The following is a 19,580-nucleotide window of genomic DNA, read 5'->3' as shown; positions in this document are numbered from 1 at the left end:
TTTTTTTCAAAATTTGTCAAAAAGTCTTTTTTTTCTGTCGGGATTTTGACAAGTTTGCAAGTATGGTGATGTATAAAATTTGTCAAAAAATGTGATGTATAAATATTGTTGTACGTGGCAATCCACACTCTTTTTTCTATCGGGATTTTGACAAGTTTGCAAGTATCACATCGATTGAGCTTGAAAGTTTTTCTCGAATTTTCTGTAAATGCGAAAGAACGCCGGAATTTTACACGAGCTGACTTTGCTTGAACTTACCGAGCGGTTGCCGCTCAGTCGGCACACATAAATCCTCTTGACTTTGCTTAAATTTTAAACTAGTAGCATAACAAACACCATTTTTTAAATTAAAAACAGCTTAATTAGATGCACATTAACCGTCTCTCATAGACAAGGAAAACACCATCATTAAAATTTCAAAAAGAAAAACGAGAGCATGCAAGCAAAACCGTTGGGACAAAAGAAGGGGGGAAGATGAGGGGGAAAAAAGAGGGAGGGGGGGAGGGAGGTGGGAATCACACCACCTTGTCTTCCCTGTCCCTCACTGCCAGTCTGCCACCATACCATATCCATTGCTCCCTCCTCCCTCTCTCCTGTCCTAATTCACTACGCCGCTATTTATTTTACTATTAATTGCCCCGACTCCGTCCCCGTCCGCGTCCCCGCCTCCTACGCCGTCGCCACCCCAAATTCCCACGCAAACCCTAAGCCAGCCAGCCAGCTAGCTCGGCAGCCCAGCCCAGCCCAGCCCAGCCCAATGGCGGAGGACGCCGGCGACAGGGACCAGCAGCAGCAGCAGCCCGCCGCGGCCGTGGGGCCCGGAGCAGGGCACGCCTGCGGGGAGGACGGCGGCGGCAGGGACGAGAGCTCCGTCAAGCTCTTCGTCGGCCAGGTGCCCAAGCTCATGACGGAGGCCGAGCTGGCCGCCATGTTCCGCGACGTCGCCGTCGTCGACGAGGTCACCGTCATCCGCGACAAGGCCACCAAGGCGTCCCGAGGTCCGGATCCGTACGCCCCCGCCCCGCCGGATTTCCCCCCCTTGCAATGCCGTTCCCTGCGTGCTTTGCCGCTCTGTTTGTTTCCCTGGGTCGGGATCTGGGCGCGGTTACCGTTTGCTTGCGGCTTTTCCTGCTCCTCCCGCCCGCGGCGGTTCCGCTGTGCTCTCTGTCTGTGCTCTGCTGGTGGCTGGCAATGCCGCCCGGCCATTTGAGCTGCCTGATTTCTGCTTCTTCCGGCTGAAAGTTCTCGCGCTCTGCTGGGAATTGGGCTTCTTCCGTGCCGATTTAGGCGCAATTCTCGCTGCCCGTGGGGAATTTTGTGCAAGGGGAGGGCTGAATTGCTAGCTTCTGCTATGGTGTGAACTCCCTGCGGAGAAAAGTCAAAACGTTTGCCCAAGTCTGCTTTATCCCGCGTTTTTCATTTGGATGTTCTCAACTTCTCATCTCTTGTGTAGGAGCTCCGAGCTGCATCAGATTCTCTGCTCCTCGGCCGCTCGAGCTCGGATTTTGTGCTGAATCAGTGGGGTTTTACCCATGCCAGTAAAAAATGTTGGAATTTAGTGTTGCTCGCAAGCGTTGGGTCTGAACTCCGAATTTCATTTTTTCTGGTGTCGGATTGGTAAATTTTCTTCTCTGGAGAACTTTGTTGCTTCTCGGGTGCGTGCGTGCGTGCGTGTGTGTTTTTCGATCATGGGATGTGGAATTAAACGTTTGGTCATGGCTAAATTTTTAGATGGACTTGAGCTCGAATTTAAGCTGGCAGATTGGACCACAGATATAAGCTGTCCTTGTTAGTACATAAATTCATTTCAACCAATAGCTGGACGAAGGTGTGTCTTCTCTGTACGTGCGATAGGCTGGAATTTAGGACCAGTGGAATTGTAATGTGTTTGTTGCCGTTTCGGTGGATTTCAGAATTCCGTTGGTCCCATCAAGGAATTTACCTTCGCGTGGTATTTCGAGGTTTTGCTCTGGATTTTTTTTGGGCTATTTTACCTTACATTTCCCTACTACGAGATCATGATTCAAGATTATGAAATCTGATGGTAACTATTTAGAACTTGTCCTAGGAGAGTACTTCCCTATACCATGGGGAATCAGTGCTTCTTCGATTTGATTGGTTTGAATTATATCTGTTCTTGTTAGTAGGGATTGATTGTTTTGCATTTGTTCTCCCAGGAGTAGTTACATGTGAACGTCATAAGATGTTTTGCTGCATATGCAAATTCACAATCCTGTTTGCGACAAACTTCGGTATTACACTGGTGTTTTCATATGAGAGTCTTTTGTTGGTATTGGTGTCCCAGTAGGTTTTTAGTTGTATTTTGTGTTCTGTTTTTGCTCGACTGTAGTCTCTCCTCATGATGTTTTAGTTTGATCTTGATATACAGTATGTTGTACATTGCAGGCTGCTGCTTCCTGATCTGCCCATCAAGGGAGGAGGCTGACAAGGCAGTGAATGCATTTCACAACAAACGCACGCTTCCTGGGGTATGCAGACACAACCCTTCTTGTTTCACATGTATCTGCCTGGGTAACTCGGGTATAATTTAACCAACTGATGCATCTAAAGGGTTCTTTCTGGATCTGTTGTTGTTGGGAGCTCTTGAATGTTGGGTATTCTTGGCAGTGGATGAACCAGGAATGCAGTACATGTCTATGCTGGTCTAGTTAGGGTTAAGTCTTAAGTGAATACTTAGTGGGAGATTCCCAGGAAGTTGGTTCATTATTGGTGATCTGTAAAGTTTTTTTCTGACTGACCATTGTCGCTATATTTGCATTTAAGATAACCATTTTGAGTTTGCCTATTTGGCCCAAATGATCCTGCGTATAGACTATGATGTAGAAGAATGATTTGTCTGACTTGCATTCAAGATTTTGGTTAACTGATGAATACTGTCAACAAAATCGTCCATGCCCACACTTGACCAACTGATGGATTGTTAGTACAGTTAATCTAACTTATTAATTTGGCACTTTCTTTTAGTTTGTTCTTAGAAAAAAGTTGCTCCAGGTGTGTCCTTAATCTGGTCAAGGCAAACTGTGTTAATGTCTATGTGGAATGCATGTCATCATCCATTATGCTAGCCGTAGACACAGTATAGTAGTGCAGACAAAAGTGTTTCAAATATTTTATGAATCACTTCAGTTATTATTACTGCTCCAAATTGCTCTGTTGGCACCCCTAGAATATGAAGGATGTTACATTGTTGTACATGACTGGTATCAAGTGGATTTCTGTCAGACTTATCTTTTCTTGTAGAATTGATGTAGCTGATCAGATCTAAAACCTTGTAGCCAGGAATCTTTGATATGTCGATTTTGGATAAATTCAGAAAGCAGGTGCCTAAGCTTAGCTAAGAGTGATGCACCAGCGGTCCCAATTATGATATTTTAGACCATGTTGGCTGGTAGATATGGAAAGGGCAGTCCAATGGCTTAGTAGTAGTTCTTTTGGTGATCACAGGTTTTCTTTTGGCCAGCACGAAAAGCGAAATGACCAAAGGGATTGGGGCTGTTTTGGCATCAAGCCTTTTTGAGGTTATATGAACGTGAATAAAATGTCTATATCTACTTCAGAAAGATGTGACACATCCTTATCATGATCAATGAGCATAACCAACATCTTCTTTGCATATTCACCGAACATCAATACAATTTTGCAAGGGCTGCTGTTACTTCTCTCTGAATGTCATTAACATTTTTTCCCATTTTGTCTGTGTTTGGAACCAGGCCCCAAGTCCATTGCAAGTAAAATATGCCGATGGAGAGTTGGAAAGGCTGGGTATGAGGCTCTCTAAAATTATTTCATTCACAAGCAAACTTGTGTATCAATTATTGATCGAAGTTTGTTTTGTTTCTCATTGTGCTGACATGTCTTCACCGATACTTCCAGAGCACAAACTTTTCATCGGAATGCTCCCCAAAAATGTAACAGATGCTGAAATGACTGATTTATTTTCACAATATGGAAATATCAAAGATTTGCAGATTTTGAGAGGTTCACAACAGACGAGCAAAGGTAAAAATTTCTTGTGGGACCAGTTGATTTTCTTATGACTTCAAATGAACATTACTTTTCTTCTACACTTGCTTGCACATTTAGCTGCTTACCAACTGTGGGTGTTGCAGCCGGCTGTGCCTTTCTGAAGTATGAAACAAAAGACCAGGCTGTGGCAGCTATCGAAGCTTTAAATGGGAAGCACAAAATAGAGGTTTGTGAAAACATGAGGACTCAAAGCAATTGCAGTTCTCTTTAGCCAAATTCAAAATCACTTGCAGTGCATAAAGAAAGTGAGGGAAGACGAAGGTTTTAATACATACAGCAAAATTTTAGTATATCCAGATCAAATAACCATTGTTGAGTGCAGAAATTGCTTCGCCCACATGTGTGGTGGATTCTGCTGACCTATTTGATCTGAACATTCTTGATCTCTCATACAAGTAATGGCACCAGGCTTACAAAAACAGGAATTATCCAGTTTGTTTGCTACATTTTGAGTTAAAAAAACAAAATATAATGGTTGGAAATTGGAATCTTGGACAATATTATGCACATTTGTATTAGTTATTTCCCTTTCTTCTGCAACTTCATGATTGGTAAATATACCCTGACATGCCTTGATCTTTTTTCTCAGGGTTCAAGTGTACCTTTGGTTGTAAAATGGGCTGACACAGAAAAAGAAAGGCAGGCTCGAAAAGCACAAAAGGCTCAATTTCCGCCGTCTAATATGTCAAATGCAAATGCCATGCAACAGAGTTCATTATTTGGTGCCTTACAGATGGGATATGTGCCTCCATATAACGGATTTGGCTACCAGGTGAATTTATGATACTGAAACCTTGAGCTTATTGTGCCCATACAATAAAAGGCTATTCCTATAATCTTGAGCTTATTCTTAGAATAGATTTTCAGTTTGCTGAAAGAAATGACTGTTCAAGAGCATGTTTTGAGGAAAGTGGAAATGTTTGTTTCCACCTTTCGCTATTCATGTTGTTCTATGTCTATAACCTTTGTATAGTTGTTGCACATGTACTGTTGCAACCAACCAAACAGAAAAGGCATTGTTTTGAACTGCTGCGATTTCCTATCTTTCTTAAAAAAATAGAATAGGAGGTTGAAACCCCCGGCCTCTGCATCATTGTGATGCACATAGCCATCTTTATTAAAGTTGATGTAAGGCAACAAAGCCAAAACATCAACAGATAGAGTACCAAACATGGAAAACTACATCAGAACCATTACAAGATATAATTTTAACACCAATGACCTATCTTTCTTAATGTGCTAGTAGTGTTAAGCAAGGTCCAAAATGGCTTGAATCAATGGCATGTTAATGCTCTATGACCTTTGATTAGTGCCCACCACACTAGCCCTGAATATGATACGCCTTGTGTTGTGGTATATAACTCTCAGTTATTGATATGTGCAGCCACAAGGAACCTATGGGCTTATGCAGTACCCTTTATCTCCAATGCAAAATCAAGCAGGCTTCCAGAATATGGTTCAGCCTGTCAATCAAGGAAGCTCAATACGGGGCGTTAATTCTGAACTATCCCCTAATTCAGTTGCAAGGTCATTCAATTCAATGCAGTTGGGCAGCCCTTATCCAGCTGGGCCTGGTATGCAGTATCCTGGGTCATATCCTGGTGGTGGCATCAATAGTCGTCCTTACATGAATTCTCTTAATTCAGTTAAAGTTCCGAATGCAAATGCTACATCTCCCACATCTTCAAGTACCAGCAGCAACACTGGTCCTCAGCTAGAGGGTTTGTCTCCTTTAATATAGTCATTCCATTTTTTATTTCTTCTCAGGTATGTTTTACAGATGATGTGTTTCATGTGCACAGGTCCTCCTGGAGCTAACTTGTTTATCTATCACATCCCGCAAGAATTCGGCGACCAAGATCTAGCAAATGCATTTCAGAGTTTTGGTAGAGTATTGAGTGCCAAAGTGTTTGTAGACAAAACGACCGGTGCTAGTAAATGCTTTGGTAACTAATTCTTCCTTCTAGCTGGATTTCTTAGGACTGGCATCATACCATCATGATTTTTGTTAATTCGTTCCTGGCTGGATGCAGGTTTCGTAAGCTACGATTCTCCTGCTCCTGCGCAGGCAGCCATAAGTATGATGAATGGGTTCCAATTAGGTGGTAAAAAGCTGAAAGTACAACTCAAGAGAGACAACAGCAAGCACAATAAACTTTATTGACAGCGCCCAGTCGATACCCTCCAACACGATCAGGAAAAACCGGTACATATGTGTCGCACAATTGATCGTTCGTCCCATTGTTTCTTCTGGCCACCACCATGTGTCGTCTTCGGTGGGGGCTTGTGTATCTTGGCTCAATTCAATTCAACATTCTTGAAAACTGCTAAAGTGTGTATTTTGTCGCAGCATAGTTGTAGCATCTGTACCATCAGATTCAGACCCATTGTACATCAGACATTGATTCATTCAATTGCTCCCTTTTTTCTACTGAATTCCGCTTGTTTTCCTAAAGTTTTGACGTGCCCTAGTGTCTTGATGAATTTTGTGTGTGAATAGCCCTTTTCGTATATTGTATGGGATGGAGTGGCTTCTTTAAGTCTCATGGGCCTGCCTTTAGGATGAGCTGAGCGTAGCTATTACTACATCAACAACATATTACTACTAGGTTAAATTAGCTCGATTGTGAGGAGTAGATCGTAACATGTTACTACTAGGCTAAATTAGCTCGATTGCAAGGAGTAGGGTGTTTTGGAGGACGGGCTCCATGGAGCCTGTTATTTTAATTCAAAATTTTAACTTTCAGTTTCAAAATTTCTGAAAAGAAACATACACGTTTACGAGGGTGTAATGTACATATGTGTGTAAAATTTGATGATGAAATACCTTGAATTGTGAGCTGAAAAAAAATCGTGGACTTCATGTGCTAAGAAGGCACAAAGTTTTTCCTTTTCTGTAGCTCTCATTTTAATGTATTTCAACATGAAATTTTATACATGTGTACATTATGTGTTTGGTATATGTGAATTTTTTCAGAATCTTTTGAAACATAAAAGTATGATATATATTTTTAAAGTCGCCCTACATGGAGCTCAAGCTCCATTTAGCATTTTCAGGCTGCTGAGTCATTTACTTCCAGTCGACTTTAAAATGGCTGTTCTGAACCACTCAGTCACAACTGCAGCTCCATGGACACAGTTTCACAAAGTTGGTGCTTCACCTGAAATGAAGCTCACAATCACGCTGCTTTGCATCGACCATATGCTATTGCCGACCACGTGAAAGAAAGAAAAAAAACGCATTTTCAGACACAAATTTCCTAGATCCCAAGTGAAATTTGGAAACATGCTCAGGTGAATCCCAGCCAGCCAAAAATGGCTTGCCTTGAAATCCCTGCAACTGCCATCAGGGGTTTGAAACCCTGGTTTGTCAGAATGATCATGTAGGATGTCAAATTCAAGGCGCAATGTGTCATCAAAACACATCATCACGCCTTCTGATGCTCAGGTTTACTATTCAGGAGAATCATTGAGCATCGGTCCACGCAAAATTCAAACCCCTGAGAATTTGAACCGGAGGCAACCGCTACACGCGGACAACAAACAGTATAAACTTTTATACTGGATTCCATCATCTTTTGTTCACCACTGCACAGCAAGACTGGGCAAAACATGTGCAACGACACTGAAGGGCCCGCCGCCTCTGGCTTTGACCACTATACACAGAGATGCCCAGTTGCCTGGCTTATACCCCAACACCAGTATTTACATGCTATAACAAACACCCCCTGCTCATAGGGTGCACAGTTTTTCACGCCTAATGCGACCTCCTGAAAACAGCATGCTAGCTCTTGAAGGCTTTTTTTTATTTTGGACTGCCTTCAGCATGCTACCTTAGCTCTGTCATGGTAGACCAGCCAGCAAACACAATAGCATCGCAAGTGCCCATTGACAGGAATGCCTTCGGGTGGCAAATGCTGTAATAACAAAACAGCGGATGGTAAGTTGCAGGAGAGGATATGCTGCTAATTTACATGACAGGTAGGTATCAGGATGTATAATTGGATAGTCTACACGTGACAACACAGATAACAGGATGAAAAATTTCCTAGCATGAATAAAAAATATTGAAACAGCGAACAAAGATGATACTAAGCATGTCTTTTTGTAAGGATTCCTTGAGACATGCATTAAGCTATTAGCTAGTCTCATCAGTATCACCGACATAGCAGTGCAGTTTAGATGGACTCGTTTAGCATCACAAATTCACAGTACACCAAATCATTTTAGTAAATCACTCAAATTGCAGTGACAAGCACGATAACTGATCGCTGAGGTCTGCATGGAATAAAACTGCTATTCTGTACATAGAACAATCTACCAACTCCAAGCCTTGATAAATGTTGGTTGATATTAGCAATGTCTGGCAGCTGTGGAAATGAGAAAAGATAGAGAAGACTCACATGTGTTGGGAGCAGGGGCCACAGCTGGCACTTGAGCAGGATGATGTGCATGAGCGAGAGACACTGTATGCAGCGGGGGCTTCACATTTGCTGGAGATGGAGCAGGGGAACTATGGTGCCTGTTGGGAATATTTGTAGAGTGACGAGCAGAAGGTGATGGACTGACAGAAGATGGTGACACTGCATGAGGCATGGTGGGAGGGGAAGCATAATGATGATTCCTAACTACTGGCTCAGCCGCTGGGGCCACAGGAGCCTTATTTTTTGGCTTATTGGTGTATCCATATGAATAACCAGATGGGGATGGAGATCTATATTTGGGCTGTTCCACAGGAGGATGTACAGGTGCAGGAGATGGAGGCAAATGCCTAATTACTTCATGACTACGGTGGTGGCTATGGTGGTGGTGATGGTGGTGGTGGTGGTGGTGGTGATGATGATGGTGGTGGTGATGGCGATGATCTTCATGAGTCATGGGTGCGGGGCTTGGTGCATCACTATCACTCCCGCTGTGCAAAGAATGCCGCAGATACGACGAAAGACTTATCTGCTTTACTTTGCCAAATACAGTGTGATTTAGTCCCAAGTTTCCTGAAGATGAATTAGCGATCGTTTGTGCCAACTGCTTCATTCTTGGAGGGGAAGGCTGGTGATTCCCAACTTCTAGAATAATGGAGGACCGAACAACTGTTGGAGGAGCAACCGTTGAACCTTCCAAATTTGTCAATTTGATATAAAGGATCTGCAAAGCATGTGAACAGGGGATCAACTAAAAAAGAAAAGCAGCATATAATATTCACTTCACATATTATGACCTTGGAAAATTATGCTTCCCCGTCCAACATTTTGGAACATTCAACAAAATAAGAGTCTTAGGGCAAGTATGGAGTTCCAAGTTACGATCTCTACCCATACTGTCGTACTGCTATTGAGTATTGATTGCTGTGTTAGATCATTTATATTGCATATACTCCCTCCGTCCACGAATAAGTGTACATCTAGCTTTTGTCTTAAGTCAAAGTTTTAAAACTTTGACCACCTTTCTAGGAAAAAGTAAAAGCATTTATGGCACCAAATTAGTATCACTAGATTCTTCTTGAAATGTACTTTGATAATATAGCAATTTTATGTCATATATGTTACTACTATTTTCTATAAAGTTAGTCAAAATTTAAAACTTTGACTTAGAACAAAAGCTAGATGTACACTTATTCGCGGACGGAGGGAGTAAGTACGTTCTTTTCGTTCTTAATATTTAACTCTACAAAAATAGGAAAATGGGAAGGAAAAAAAATCCCATATGTGTTTCTTGCATGTTCGCCCATACGGCCATACATGTATACAAAAACAAAATATTCCTGGTGTACTTTGTCCCTAGCAGAGAAACTACTCAGAGGACATGGAGTTCAGGTACATGAGTATAAAATGAATTTTATGTGGTCATGTACATGGTTGTTCTGCTTTTGCATACAAATGCGGACGCAGGAATCAAACCCAAGACAAATAACAAGAAGCAAGCATTCCTTTCAAAAAAAAAGAAAAAAACCAAGCATCCAACCTTTCAGATTTGGTTCTACAGCAATTTGGCGGTGACAAGTGTGTAAAACTAAACTAACATGACATGGTAGTTATTGCTAGAATGGAAAATATTAAATAGAACTCAACCAGATGCTAGCACCAACCTCATTGGTATCGAGAAGTAGTCCTGCCCTCATTTGGTCTTTCAACTCATTTGTTTTATCCTGTACCTTGTCGATTGGGAAATTCAGAGTGAAGTTGAAAGATGCATAAGGCTTCTGCACAAGAAAAGCAGCTTGCGGAGGGATAATGGTTATTCCTCCAGGGAACTTAAGCACCTCGAAGAATGATGAGTTCCCAAACAGCGACTCTGTCAATTGGAGTGTTGACTGCTGTACAACCAAGGACATGAAATGAGACCTAAGAATGCTCAACCATGTTGATGACATAGTTGAGTATTTTGGATAAGGCACAACGCTGAAGATGACATTTGTCCAGTTTGATGCACCTGATGGTTGTAGAAAATTTACAGCAACCTGTACAATCATTTAGGAATCAGGAATTACGTTGACAGATTGTGGGGCACACTGTACATGACAGGAAGAAGATTCGCAAAAAAAAACATGAAGTAAATAAATAAGGTGCAGCATTTCTGCCTTACAGTAGAGTTAGGGATGCCAATTTCCTCATAGATGTCAAACTCAAGCTTAGGTATACTTTCATTCAACTCTGAAACCGTCTTTTGTAGCACAAAGCTTGCCACTATATCAGCTGCAAAAAGAGGAGTACTTCAATTGCCAAATATTCTCAATAATGTCATGCTGAAATATTTATTTTAAAGCTCAACAGAAAAGATCACAACACACTAGTTCTCGAGAAGTCAAAATGGGAATCATTAGTGAAGTAAACAAGTAAAAGAGACAGACATTACCTCAACTGAGCGGACATGAGTATTAAACTATTAATGATTGTTAAAGGTCATGGGCATGTTTGGTTGCCATCCACACTTTGCCACACTTCTGTGCCACAAGTGTGGCAAACTGTGGCAAGCGTTTGGTTACAGCCACAACTGTGGCACTCCGCACTTTTTTAGTCACATACCTCACTTGCCAGACTCGGTTGCTAGCCAACTTTTGCCATAAGTGTGGCGACCAATTTGGCCACCACAAAAACTGTGGCATGCCACACTTGTGGCACAAAAGTGTGACTAAATGTGGAGGCCAACCAAACATGCCCCATATTTGTAAATAAGATTCAAGGCATTTTTTCTCCTAGCCGCATCATGTGGATGCAAATGTAGAAGGACCATGTTCCATTTTTTCTACTTTTGTGTGATCAAAGCTACTTAGACAGGTTTCACACAATATCTAGTATCATAACTAAGACCTTGCTATTTGTTGGATGCCCTAGGTGTTCGTTTCATTTATAAATTGGCATTCTTAAAACTGATAACACCCTTTCTTGCATATAGGAACCCAATTATTTCAATGTTTCGATCTATTTCCCTGATTCCCTGAAAGATTAGAGCTCACTGTAGACAAAATTATGCATACACTGAACTAGCGAACTCACACTTCCGTGCATTGACCATACTCTCCTCAAAGGTTCTTTACATCAAAATTATATCTCCAAGAGCTGACATAATCACTTCCATCAGTTCAATATAGCTACCACCATTCCGTATATGAAAAGAAAATTATTTCTAACATCAACTTCTAATGTCACCATTTTATAAACTTTTGCCTTTTCTATCGCGGCAGTTTTTGTTAAGGCATGGAAACTTCAGGCATCACTATTTTATAAGTAATCTTTTTTCCAGGGAAGCACTTTTTGTCGAGTCTTCTAACGTCACCATTACGTAAAGTATTGACTCTTCTACCACGGCAAGTTTTGTTGGGACCTCATGACATAACCCGTCATTAAACTGTTGTCTCTTCTTGCACAATTTTTTTATTTGGACTTTATAACATCACCATTGAAAAAGGAGTTCCTTATCTATCGCAGCTTTTTGTCGTGAACATGTCTATTCGGCAAAGCATTGACGTTTTCACGGCAACTTTTGTCATGATCTTGGAAGTCTAACGTTATCTATTGATCTAATCTATCCAAAAGGTGCCTTTCTTTTATGGCAATTTTTGTCGGGATATTATCTCACCGGCCCATGAAAGGTTGCCGTTTCTTACACTGAAAATCGTGTCAGGATGTCATAACATCAATACATAACTATTCGGTAAAATCTTGTATTTCTATGCAGTTGCCATGATCTTCTAATGTGACCTTTCAATAATTTTTTGGCAAGAACTAAGATCTATAAAACGATGTTTTCATGAACAAATACCATAGATAGCCAACAAGGCCCATTTTTAGTTCTCCTACCGCCAGCTCAAGCATATATCTATACCCAGATCTTCAATACACAAAAACTCCCACTGCGGCATGTACTAAGAAAATGGATTTATTCTTTTCGTCCACCATAGTTCTAGAGACAATACAATAAGAGAATACACCACAACTGATTTTAAACCTTTGTTAGCTAACATTAATAACTAAATGCACGCATCGTTCACACATTGAGCTCCACAGTAACTAAGAAAAAAAAATCACAAATCTGCACCAGAAACTCCCCTAGAAGCGCCACCAAGAGCACCCTAAAAAAATTGTTTGCTATCCAGATAGGGAAAAAAACTGAGTGAACACAATGTGGCAACTCAGCGGCCATCCAGACTGGCCGAAATTGGCACAAAGAAGATTTGGTGGTTTGGCCGACATTTCCTATCATGTTTACCAGCAAGATAGCACCTAGATAACTGTGTTATACCGTATGTGTCCGAATTTGGGCTGGCAGAAGCTAATAAAAACATGTATTGGAGAAAAAAGGAAACAGATAAAAGAACTACCAGATGCAAGTATTTTGGTTCATATTTACTCTCAGAGGCGCAAAACTATGCTTGAATCACCCGCGAATCTCCAAAGTCTAGTCGCTGATTTAGTCACCACTCGTGGCGTTGGCGTCCACACAACGAGATCGATTTAAAAACTAAGCAATTTAAAAACTGAAGGTGGCCGAGATCTCGCAATGCGAGCTGACCTGCGAGCGCGTCCCCCGGGGGATCCGGCGGCCCAGCTCGGCGGCCGCGGTGGCGCCCGGCGAAGGGCGGCAGCCAGAACAGGGCGGAGAGGACCACGGCGGCGCCGAGAAGGAGCGCGGCCACGCATTGCGGACGCACGGACCGGCGGCATCCGCTGCAGCTTCTTCCTCTTCTTCTTCCTTCTCCCCCTACCTCCGCCGCCGCCCCCGGCGGCTGCTGCTCCCGCTGCCCCCCGGCCGCCTTTCCCATGGCGCGCGCCCTCACGCATCACCGCCCGCCACCATTGCCGCCGGGTGGAGCAGAGCAGGGGCGGGGACGGGACCCACGTGAGGCTCGCTAGGGTTTGGGCTTGTGGCGTCGCCGCGTATGCTACACAGCACAGCAGAGCAGTGCGGCGCGCACGGGTGAGGACTGAGGAGGTGGGGTGGTGGAGTGGAAATGGTGGGAGAGAGAGGGGGGGCTGCGTGCGAGGACAAGGGGTGATGGCCTGGCCGCTGCATTTATTGCGCAAGTCTGCTGACAGCGTAAATGATTTTAGCTTGTCACTATTAGTGATAAATAAAATCCTTATATGTTTTTCTTAAACAAAATTACAAATTTAAGAAAAACGTTTCTAACCCATCGGTTGATGATGCCACAAGTGTCGTCCGTCCTTGCCACGCGTCCTCGTGCATCCTCCACGTAGCACGCGCCGAATTATCCACGAACCACCTTCATTCCTAGGAGAATATCCGGTGCTACCGAGGGCCACGTGCTACCGTGATACGGACTCATGGCCCTCGGATTCTTAGATCAGATGGCTTCCAAGAACTCTGCAACATTTGCAAAAAAAACATTTTAGGTGTTCGAAAATTGAACATAGATCCAGCAGATACAACAACTTCCAGATGTCGCTCGATCTGAGAATCTGATGGCCCAGGAGCCCGTATCACAGTAGCACCTGGCCCTCGGTAGCACCAAACATTCTCCTCTTCATTCCCTTTCCCTCATCTATCACGATCAGGCTCCTTTTTTTACGATTCACGCGCCACAAGCTTTTGGCCGCCATGCGCAACCAGGGAATATCACCACGACTGCAAGCCGTCGTCGCTATTCTAATGTTGCAAGTACTTCCCTGCATCGCTGGCGTGCTCCCCTTTCTTCTCATTATCCCTTCCACACCTGGTCAGTGGAGCTCACCATGCCACTACTATGAGGGACGACAGTTGTGCTGCAAGAACAACCACTGTGGCTTGCGTCGTGTTGCGCGTTGACTCGTTGTTCGCCGTGGACTGATGCAAGCCTCCCCATCGGTGCTGCAAGGAGGCACGCGGTGTTGGAAGGTCGGAGAGGGAACATTTAGCGTGTTGTTCACTGTTACGATAGTGCGTCAATGGTGTGTGCTAGGAGCCCCTCGATGTTTGTAAGGTGTTCCGCGCGATGACAACACTCGGCGTTGCAAGGTGTGGGGGTGACCGACATGTTATCTATTGCTTTGCAGATGGTGTGTCGGTGGTCCGGGGGTCGCCACGTGCCTTTGCTACTGCGAGTGACAACCGGTATTGTTGGCCAATAAGGGAAAGCGCTATTGTGGGGGCATCATTAGGAGTTGGACGATGATACTGAGTGGGCCGATGGCTGTGTTATAGCGATGGTGTTGCGAGGGACACTGCTACTAGTGATAGGCATTGGGATTTCCCCGAAGAGGAAGGGTGATGTAGTATAGCAGCAAATAGTATTCCCTTAGTTAAGAACCAAGGTTTATCGAACCAATAGGAGACACCACACAAAACATATAAGCGGTACATACACATACATAAAGCAAATACTTGCACCCAATGCGGGCAAGAGGGTTGTCAATCCACTTGTACTCGTTAATTGCAAGGACTAAGTCTGATAGTGTTAGATAGATGAATAAAAAGGAAAATTAAAGTGACAAAATTGCCACAAGTATTTTTAGGGTTTTAGTAAATATAAAGTGAATGGACCAGGGGCCCATAGCGTTCACTAGAGGCATCTCTCTCATGAGCATAATACGGTGGGTAGACAAATTATTGTTGGGCAATTGATATAAAAGCATATAGTTATGATGATATCCATGGCATGATCAATATACAGGCATTACATCCGAGACAAGTAGACCGACGTCCATTTGCATCTATAACTATTAGTCCACCCCTCAACCGCTATCCAACATGCATCTTAAGGTATTAAGTTCATAACAAACAGAGTAATGCTTGAAGCATGATGACATAATGTAGACAAAGCAAGATTAATTAATATTATCGAGCCCCATCATTTTACCCCTAGTAGCAACAATACAGATACGTACCTTGCAACTCCTCCTGTCACTGAGTAAGGACACCGCAATATTGAACCTACTACCAAGCACATCTCCCACTGAAGATAAATCAATCTAATTGGCCAGAAGAGTTAGATAGATGGACTGGAGAGAAATACAAGGCTATAAAATAATCACACATAATAAAGTTTAGAAAAGAATCAATTACTTTCAATGAAAAATCTAATAATAAACCCACAATTCATCTTATCCCAACAAACACACACCGCAAGAATTACATCGAATATGTCTCCGAAGAGACCGCCATGTGAGCGTGTGGCCCTTTCGTGGATCTTCTGGCATTCCCTCGGAGCTTCTAGGGTCTCTTCTGGTTCATAAAAAATCACTGTAAAGTTTCATCGTGTTTGGACTTCATTTGGTATGGTTTTTCTACAGAACAAAGAAATAACAAAAAACGCGAACTGGCACTAGGCACTGAGTTAATAGGTTAGTTCCCAAAAATAATATAAAATAGCCTATAAAGCATACAAGATTGATAAATAATATAAAATGGCCTATAAAGCATACAAGATTGATAATATAATAGCATGAAACAATAAAAAAATATAGATACGTTGGAGACGTATCATACGCCACTGGCGCGCCGGTGCGTCCCGTGTGTCAAGGGAAAGTGGATTTGCCAACTTTACTGCTATCATATTTTCCTTACTTGGGTCATAGAAACCCAGGAAGGAATATGAGAGGGGCCCACATACAGGGGCATCGACTTCCATAAACTTGTTGACCTCGGTTGTCTTACCGAGGGGGCCTCGGGGCACCGGGACTTCGTGGAGGAGGCGAACTAAGATACCATGATGGAGACGGCCAAGGCAATCGACTAAGACACTAATAAATTGTTGGAAATATGGCCTAGAGGCAATAATAAATTGGTTATTATCATATTTCCCGTTCATGATAAATGTTTATCATTCATGCTAGAATTGTATTGGTCGGAAACTTAAATACATGTGTGAATACATAAACTACACCGTGTCCCTAGTAAGCCTCTACTAGACTAGCTTGTTGATCAAAGATGGGTAAGGTTTCTAACCATGGACATGAGTTGTCATTTGATAATTGGATCACATCATTAGGAGAGTGATGTGATGGACAATACCAAACCGTGAGCTTAGCATAAGATTGTATCACTTAGTTTATTTGCTATAGCTTTCTTCATGTCAAGTATTAGTTTTTTAGACCATGAGATCATGCCACTCCCAGATATCGGAGGAATACTTAGTGTGCTATCAAACGTCACTTCATAACTGGGTGATCATAAATGTGATCTACATGTATTTCCAAAGGTGTTTGTTGGGTTGGATGAATCGAGGCTGGGATTTGTCGTTCCGTGTGACGGAGATATATCTTTGGGTCCTCTCGGTAATACAACATCACAAGAAGCTTGCAAGCATGTGACTAATGAGTTTAGTCATGGGATCTTGTATTACGGAATGAGTAAATAGACTTGCCAGTAACGAGATTAAACTAGGTATGGAGATACCGACGATCAAATCTCGGGCAAGTAACATATTGCCGGACAAAGGGAATAGCATACGGGATTGCCAGAATCCTTGACATCGTGGTTCAACCGATAAAGATCTTCGTGGTATATGTAGGAACTAATATGGGCATCTAGGTCCCGCTATTGGTTATTGACTAGAGAGGAGTCTCGGTCATGTCTACATGATTCTCGAACCCGTAGGGTCGCACACTTAACGTTCAGTAACACTAGGGTAGTACTGAGATATTAATAGTGGAAAGTACGAAGATTGTTCGGAGTCCTGGATGGGATCAGGGACATCACGAGGAGCTCCAAAATGGTCCGGAGGTAAAGATTTATATATGAAAAGTTGTTGTCGGGGTTTCGGAAAAAATTCAGTTTTCTTCCGGTATTGTACCGGGAAGCTTCCAGAAGGTTCCGGAGAACTCTGGAGGGGTCCGGAAGTCCGTAAAGGGTTCCACCATGTCCCATACAATAGAATGGGCTGTAGAGGGGCGCCCTGGCCTTATTGGGACAGGTGCACCAGCCCCTACAAGGCACATGCGCCTGGGGAAGGGAAACCCTAAGGAGGGCCCTCCACTTGGCTTGGAGGGCACTCATCCCCCCTTGGTCGCCGCCCCCTGCCTTGGTAGGGGGGGGTTAGGACTAGCACGCCCCTCCCTCACCCCTATATATAGTGGGGAGGCGCAGGGGGTAGCCAGCCCTTCCGCGCTTGCCTCATCTCCCTCTCGTTACTCCTCCTCCACGTCCCGTCAGTGCTTGGCGAAGCCCTGCCAGAATTCCGCTGCCACCATCACCACCACGTCATGTTGGTTCGGATCTCATATACCTCCTCTCCCGCACTTGCTGGATCAAGAAGGAGAGGAGGTCGCCGATCTGTATGTGTGCTAAACTCGGAGGTGCCATCCGTTCGGCACTAGATTGGATTGGATCATGATTGGATTGTGAAGAGTATGACTACATCAACCGCGCTACGACGCTAATGCTTTCGGTCTACAAGGGTATGTAGACATACTCCCCTCTCATTGCCTTACACCTCCTAGATTTGATCTTGGGTCTTCGTAGGATTTTTTTATTTTCATGCTTCGTTCCACATTAGTGGCATCATGAGCTAGGTCTATGCATAGATGTATATGCACGAGTAGAACACAAAGGAGTTGTGGACGTTGTTGTTCAAATTGCTTACTTCCTTTATCTTATTTGGATTCGGCGGTATTGTGCGATGAAGCATCTCAGACCAACCTTACTTGTCCACGCACAAGAGACCGGTTCCACTGACTGACATGCAACTTGTATTGCATAAAAGTGACTTTGCGGGTGTCTGTCTCTCCCACCTTAGATGGATCTAATTTAACAACGACGGTCCTCGTAGAATGTTAAAAGGCAACTTGTATATCACCGTTGTGGTTTTGCGTAGATAAGAACGGTTCTTATAGTTTGCCCTAGTAGCCACGTAAAAATTGCAACAACAAAGTAGAGGGCGTCTAACTTGTTTTTGCGGGGCATGTTATGATGTGGTATGGACAAAACATGATGTGCTATATGTTGATGTATGAGATGAACATGTTTTGTAATAGGTCAACGACTTGCATGTCGATGAGTACGAAAACCGACATGAGCCATAGGGTTGTCTTTAATTTATTGTATGACCTGCGTGTTAGTGATTTAGTGCCATGTAATTGCTTTACTTTATTGCTATGCGTTAGCAATAGTTGGCGGAGATAGCCATGTGATGACATGATGATGGAGATCGTGGTGTCATGCTGGTGACGATGGAGATCATGTTAGTGCTTTGGAGATGGAGATCAAAAGCACAAGATGATAATATCATGTCACATATTTATTGCATGTGATGTTTATCTTTTTATGCATCTTATTTTTGCTTAGGACGAAGGTGGCATTATAAGATGATCCCTTCACTTAATTTCAAGATAAAAGTGTTCTCCCTCAATATGCACCGATGTGAAAGTTCATCGTTTTGAAGAACCTCGTGATGATCGTGTGTGATAGACTCTACGTTCGCATACAATGGGTGTAAGCCAGTTTTACACATGCAGAATAATTGGGTTAAACTTGATGTGCCTAGCATGTACAGACATGGCCTCGGAACACGGAGAATCGAAAGGTCGAACATGCATTGTCGGTGTCAAAACCGGCAGATCTCGGGTAGGGGGTCCCGAACTGTGCGTCTAAGGCGGATGGTAATAGGAGGCAGGGGACACGATGTTTACCCAGGTTCGGGCCCTCTTGATGGAGGTAATACCCTACGTCCTGCTTGATTGTTCTTGATGATATGAGTAGTACAAGAGTTGATCTACCACAAGATCAAAGAGGCTAAACCCTAGAAGCTAGCCTATGGTATGATTGTCTGTTGTCCTACGGAGTAAAACCCTCCGGTTTATATAGACACCGGAGGGGGCTTATATAAACACCGGAGGGGGCTAGGGTTACACAAGGTCGGTTACAAAGGAGGAGATATACATATCCGTATTGCCTAGCTTGCCTTCCACGCCAAGGAGAGCCCATCCGGACACGGGACGAAGTATTCAATCTTGTATCTTCATAGTCCAATAGTCTGGCCAAAGGATATAGTCCGGCTGTCCGGAGACCCCCTAAACCAGAACTCCCTCAGTAGCCCCTGAACCAGGCTTCAATGACAATGAGTCCGGCGCGCAGTGTTGTCTTTGGTATTGCAAGGCGGG

At 43.4% G+C, this 19,580-nt stretch overlaps 2 protein-coding genes across 2 annotated transcripts; one reads left to right on the top strand and one right to left on the bottom strand.

Moving 5' to 3' along the window:
* The first annotated feature begins 578 nt into the window (after positions 1-578).
* Positions 579-6,483, top strand: LOC123053731 (RNA-binding protein BRN1). The gene is made up of 9 exons (XM_044477267.1): positions 579-998; positions 2,407-2,489; positions 3,732-3,783; positions 3,895-4,020; positions 4,131-4,213; positions 4,637-4,819; positions 5,432-5,768; positions 5,850-5,993; positions 6,081-6,483. The coding sequence occupies exons 1-9, from the start codon at positions 758-760 to the stop codon at positions 6,209-6,211; spliced, it is 1,380 nt and encodes a 459-aa protein (XP_044333202.1). The 5' UTR covers positions 579-757; the 3' UTR covers positions 6,212-6,483.
* Positions 6,484-7,580: 1,097 nt separating this feature from the next.
* LOC123053721 (uncharacterized) lies at positions 7,581-13,518 on the bottom strand. Its single transcript, XM_044477256.1, has 5 exons — positions 13,057-13,518; positions 10,630-10,739; positions 10,133-10,504; positions 8,451-9,192; positions 7,581-7,964 (listed from the first exon to the last, which is right to left on the bottom strand). The coding sequence occupies exons 1-5, from the start codon at positions 13,304-13,306 to the stop codon at positions 7,891-7,893; spliced, it is 1,548 nt and encodes a 515-aa protein (XP_044333191.1). The 5' UTR covers positions 13,307-13,518; the 3' UTR covers positions 7,581-7,890.
* Between the last annotated feature and the right edge of the window lie 6,062 nt (positions 13,519-19,580).

The sequence above is a fragment of the Triticum aestivum genome, chromosome 1A (assembly GCF_018294505.1).
Source record: "Triticum aestivum cultivar Chinese Spring chromosome 1A, IWGSC CS RefSeq v2.1, whole genome shotgun sequence".
NCBI classification, from domain to species: Eukaryota; Viridiplantae; Streptophyta; class Magnoliopsida; order Poales; family Poaceae; genus Triticum; species Triticum aestivum.
This window is presented reverse-complemented; position numbering and strand designations above follow the sequence as displayed.